The sequence below is a fragment of the Dipodomys ordii genome, unplaced genomic scaffold (genome assembly GCF_000151885.1).
Source record: "Dipodomys ordii isolate 6190 unplaced genomic scaffold, Dord_2.0 Scaffold108, whole genome shotgun sequence".
NCBI classification, from domain to species: domain Eukaryota; kingdom Metazoa; phylum Chordata; class Mammalia; order Rodentia; family Heteromyidae; genus Dipodomys; species Dipodomys ordii.
Window position 1 is genome coordinate 1,515,111 of NW_012267324.1, and position 4,707 is coordinate 1,519,817.

Sequence of the window (4,707 nt, forward strand, 5' to 3'; positions counted from 1 at the left end):
CCCCCGGCCCCGGCTGGGCGCGTCTTCCAGGCGGGAAGGCGGAGCCCACCCTAGAGGCAGCTGCGCGGGGCCTCACGCACCCTGCAGGATGGCGGGGATGCAGCCGAGCTGCACCGGCGTGGGCTGCTTCAACCCCAGCTGCCGGCATTGCTCCACCAGCCACGCCGACAGCCCGAGCTCCGCGAAGCCGGCCATCGCCCCCAGCAGCGAGGAAACCTGGAAAAGGGCACTTCCGGCGCGTGGCTGTGACGTCGAGCAGAGGCCTTCGCTGTTTATTGGGCCGCCTTCCCGTCTTGGTCCTACCTTCTCCAACTCTTTTAGCCAATCGCAGCCCCGAGCGCCTCCTGACGTATTTTCCCCACCCACTTCCTCGTGCTCGCGGGATCGAACAAACTACAACTCCCAGCATGCTTTGAGAGACTTTCTTTAAAGAAGTATCCTTAAGTAGCTGTACAAAGGAGCTACCATTCAGCAGAGCAGTTTGTGGATACAGGTTGCGCATTTGATCGCCGTCACCCCTTTCATCATCCTCCCTCCCCCACCCCTCCCAGTCCCGGAGAGCCGCTGTTGCATGCCCCGCCTACTTTATCCCGTTTCAGAGTTCCCATTGGCTCATTCGAGTAAACTACATTTCCCATGGTGCTCGGGGGCGGGTCCTGCTTCCGCCTTACGTGTCACTCCGGAAGAGGAGAGAGTCAAACGCTGAGCGCCATGGCTCCTCCGGCTCCGGGCCCGGCCTCGGGCGGCTCCGGGGAAGTGGACGAGCTCTTCGACGTGAAGAACGCCTTCTACATCGGCAGCTACCAGCAGTGCATCAACGAGGCGCAGCGGGTGAAGGTGGGGCGCGGGGCGCTTCCTGGGCCTCCTCTTCCCGGGGGCCCTGCCTGGCCTTCTCCGCCCTGCTCCCGGGGGCCCTGCCTGGCCTTCTCCACCCTGCTCCTGGGGACCCTGCCTGGGCCTCCTCTTCCCGGGGCCCTGCCTGGCCTTCTCCGCCCTGCTCCCGGGGGCCCTGCCTGGTCTTCTCCGCCCTGCTCCTGGGGGCCCTGCCTGGGCCCGGACCAGCGAATTCCGGCTGGACTTTGGGTCCTTGTTCACCCTGGACGCCCCAATGCACCCCGGAAGACGAAAGGGAGGCATTGGCGCCCCTGTACTTAGCTTTCTCTTTCTGTCAGTCCTGGGGTTTGAACTCCGGGCCTGGGCGCTGACCCTGAGCTTTAAAAACAGAACAAAACACCTCAAGGCCGGCGCTCTACCACTTGAGCCATAGCTCTCCACTACCGGCTTTGGCAGTTCAGTTGTAGATAAGTGTCTCATGGACTTTCCAGCCTGGGCTGGCTTTGAACCCTGATCCTCAGGTCTCAGCCTCCTGAGTAGCTACAGATTACAGTCTCCAGAACCACTGGTGTGGGCCAGCCTGGGCTGGTCCTCCCCGCCTCTGCTTTTTTGTAGCTGGGATGGCCTGCACACACCATCACGCACACGTCTTTATCTGTGGAGATGGGAGTCTCACCAACTTTGTGCCAGGGCTGGTTTGGAGCCATAATTCTTCTGATCTCTGTCTCCTGTGTAGTTAAGGTGACAGGCACGCGCCACCACACCTGGCTTGTTTTTTCAGTTAAGGTTTGGGGGTCCCTTAGGCTGTCATTCTTGCTGGTGTCCCCTTTGAAGGTCATTTACTTAGAAGAGACCGTGTTTTAAGCTGCAGCTGCCAGGCCCTGAGCAGAAGCAGCGGCTGCCAGGCCCCACTGGGATAGGGGATGAGGCCAGAGGCCCAGCGGTCTTGGGGCCTTGTGGACGGACAAGCCACTCACTCTTGGCCTTCCCTGGTCTGGCAGTTTCCAGGCTGTTGGTATGGCAGCGTGGAGGTGGGGCCTCCTCAGTCCTGTCGAGGCTGCACAGAGGCCTGTGGCCCTGAACCCCATCCCCGGATCCCCAGATCCCGTCCTGCGGGTGCTGGAGGCAGAGCCCCAGGAGCAGAGCAGCCTGGTCAGGCTTCCAGAGGGAAGGCGTGCTGCGCTGGGCAGCGGGGCAGCCAGGGGCTGTCATGAAAGCTAAGTACTGGTGGCTCCCGCCTGTCATCCCAGCTACTCAGGAGGCTGAGGTCTAAAGACCACGGTTCAAAGCCAGCTTGGGCAGGAAAGACTGAGACTTATTTTCAACAAACTACCAGCAAACCAGAAGTGGTGCTGTGGCTCAAGTGGTAGAGCGCTCGCTTTGAGTACAAAGAGGCTCAGGGACAGCGCCCAGGCCATGAGTTCAAGCCCTAAGACTGGCAAAAACAAAACCTAACACTAAAAATGAATGCTAGGCGCAGTGGCACCCCATGATCCTCTAGTGACAGCCCCACTAGTGTTCTGAGCTGCTGCTGGGCTCCTCCAGGACTGAGCGTCTTTGGGCTGTCCCTCCGGGTGGTCAGGGTGGGCCGTTCTGGAGTTCCCCCTGGTGCTGACCCTCCCGTGTTCCTGTAGCTGTCAAGCCCTGAGAAGGAGGTGGAGAGGGACGTCTTCCTGTACAGAGCGTACCTTGCCCAGGTGAGTGGGTGCAGAGGTGTGGTGAGCCCTGGGCAGGGGCCAGGTCGCTGACCAGCCAGACTCCAGGGATGGCTGCGTGGGGACAGGAAGGGAGCAGGATGGGCCGTGGGAAGCAACCAAGTTGGGATCTGGCCTACACGATTGCCAGCCCCTAGGACTGGTGTGGCTAGCAACCTTGGCCACAGGCCGCCAAAGCCCTGGCTGGCCAGCTGACAGCTGGGGAGTGGCACTGACCTGCCGCAGTGTCCGGCGGGACCATGGGCAGCTCAGCCGTCACGCCCTGTCACCCAGGCCAGCCCTGAGGCGGGAGGCAGGGTGGCGCCGAGGGCCGGGCGGGCAGCAGGCTGAGGACGCTGACTGGCACCTGTCCATTCCCACAGCGGAAGTACGGCGTGGTCCTGGACGAGATCCAGCCCTCCTCGGCGCCCGAGCTGCAGGCCGTGCGCACCTTTGCTGAGTACCTGGCCAGCGAGAGCCGCCGGTGAGGCCGATGCTGAGCCAGGGCTGCCCGTCCTCCGCCCCGCCCCGCCCCATTCCCTTCTGAACGGTAGAGGCTGGTGGTGGGCACCGCCTCCCTACCTGTGGGCCCGGCTCGGGGTGACATGCCAGCCCTGGGCATCGCCCCGGAGCTGTGGGTGCTCCCCCCGGGGCCCTGCCCTCCTGAGTCCAGCCTGGGCTTCGTGTGACCCTGGGCTGTGGGACCTAGAAGCTCTGAGTCACTGTGGCTTTGTGATCACACCCCATCCTGCCCATGGGTATCCCCTCTCCCCCCCCTTGAGTCCTGGCACCCTCTGGGGCACGCAGGGACCCTGCTCTGTCTGCCATGATGAGATCTTTCCGTCCCGGGGAAGGCTGCCTCCACCCCTCCTCCGCCCTGAGTGGCCCTGTCCCGCAGGGACACCATCGTGGCCGATCTGGACCGGGAGATGAGCAGAAGCGTGGACGTGAGCAACACCACTTTCCTGCTCATGGCGGCTGCCATCTACTTCCACGACCAGAACCCGGACGCTGCGCTGCGCGCCCTGCACCAGGGCGACAGCCTGGAGTGGTGAGCGCCGGCCCCAGGGCCTGCGTGTGGCACCCTGGGCTGCTTGCCAGAGCGGGGGAGGGGGTTGGAACATTCTCGAAGGCGGCCCCTTCTTGCCCCGGGTCCAGGTGGGGGCTCATGGCACCGCTCTGTCCGCAGCATGGCCATGACGGTGCAGATCCTTCTAAAGCTCGACCGCTTGGACCTTGCCCGGTGAGTTGACAGACCCGCCAGCATCGGGGCCTGTGCCTCAGTTTCCCCCACAGTGAGGCGGGTGGCACGGGGAGCCCGAGCCCCTAAAGGCTGGACGTGTGGACGGGGCCGCGCTGGGCGTGGCGGCGGCCTACGGCTCGTGCTGGGGCGCTCCGCCGTGACGCTCGTCAGAAGTGCCGGACCCCAAGGTCTGGAGCCTCGAAGCCGCCGCCTGCAGCCCCCACAGCACCGCAGAAAAGCTCAGCCGTGTTGCTCCCCACCGCTGCGCCCCGGCTCTCCCGGGTCCCTGGCCACGGAGCTCTGGCCCCTCAGGCTGGCTCGGCACCAAGGCCCCCCAGGAACCAGGGGCCCCGGAGTGGGCCGGTCCCAGCCTGCAGCCACCGCCACCGCCACCCTGGCACTCAGCACCCCCCTTGTCACCCACAGGAAGGAGCTGAAGAAAATGCAGGACCAGGACGAAGACGCCACCCTGACCCAGCTGGCCACCGCCTGGGTCAACCTAGCTGTGGTGAGGGTGTGGGGCGGCACCCAGCCGGGCCTGTTGTCCGTGGCCGCGTGGGCACGCCTCCTCCGCATCCCCCATCCCTGCCCCTCTCATCTCCGCCTCCCACGGACCCTGCGGGGACACTCAAGGGGACACACAAGGCCCCGCAGCGCCTCTCCCCAGGGTGTGGGGCTCCCCTGCTCCGCGGGGCCCTGTTGCCCCCCAGCATGGCACTCAGCACCCCCTTCACCAACTTGGCTGCCATCCCCAGCTGCTCTTTGTCCCCGCTTTTCAGATGTGCCATGGGTGTGAGGGGAGGGCAGCCCCGGGCTGGCCTCGGCCTCCTGGGTTCGGGCCTCCCAGCTGGCCTCCTGATGGCTGAGCTCTCCCTCCCTGCCCAACCCCACCCTGGTGCCCCTGTCACCCGCCTGCCCCAGGGCCTCCCCAAGGGC

At 64.8% G+C, this 4,707-nt stretch overlaps 2 protein-coding genes across 2 annotated transcripts in view; one reads left to right on the forward strand and one right to left on the reverse strand.

The window, feature by feature from the left end:
- The window catches only part of Ddx49 (DEAD (Asp-Glu-Ala-Asp) box polypeptide 49), a gene marked incomplete at its 3' end in the record, with an annotated part of 6,025 nt that extends 5,807 nt beyond the window's left edge, over window positions 1-218 (reverse strand). Inside the window, exon 1 of the mRNA XM_013028317.1 lies at window positions 81-218. Within this exon, the coding sequence (XP_012883771.1) occupies window positions 81-195 (115 nt within the window). The remainder of the gene's footprint in view (window positions 1-80) is intronic.
- A 467-nt stretch (window positions 219-685) lies between these two features.
- Window positions 686-4,707, forward strand: part of Cope (coatomer protein complex, subunit epsilon) — a 6,329-nt gene continuing 2,307 nt past the window's right edge. Inside the window, exons 1-6 of the mRNA XM_013028403.1 lie at window positions 686-837; window positions 2,469-2,531; window positions 2,912-3,012; window positions 3,427-3,579; window positions 3,718-3,771; window positions 4,198-4,279. Coding sequence (XP_012883857.1) covers window positions 712-837; window positions 2,469-2,531; window positions 2,912-3,012; window positions 3,427-3,579; window positions 3,718-3,771; window positions 4,198-4,279 — 579 coding nt within the window. The 5' untranslated portion in view covers window positions 686-711. The remainder of the gene's footprint in view (window positions 838-2,468; window positions 2,532-2,911; window positions 3,013-3,426; window positions 3,580-3,717; window positions 3,772-4,197; window positions 4,280-4,707) is intronic.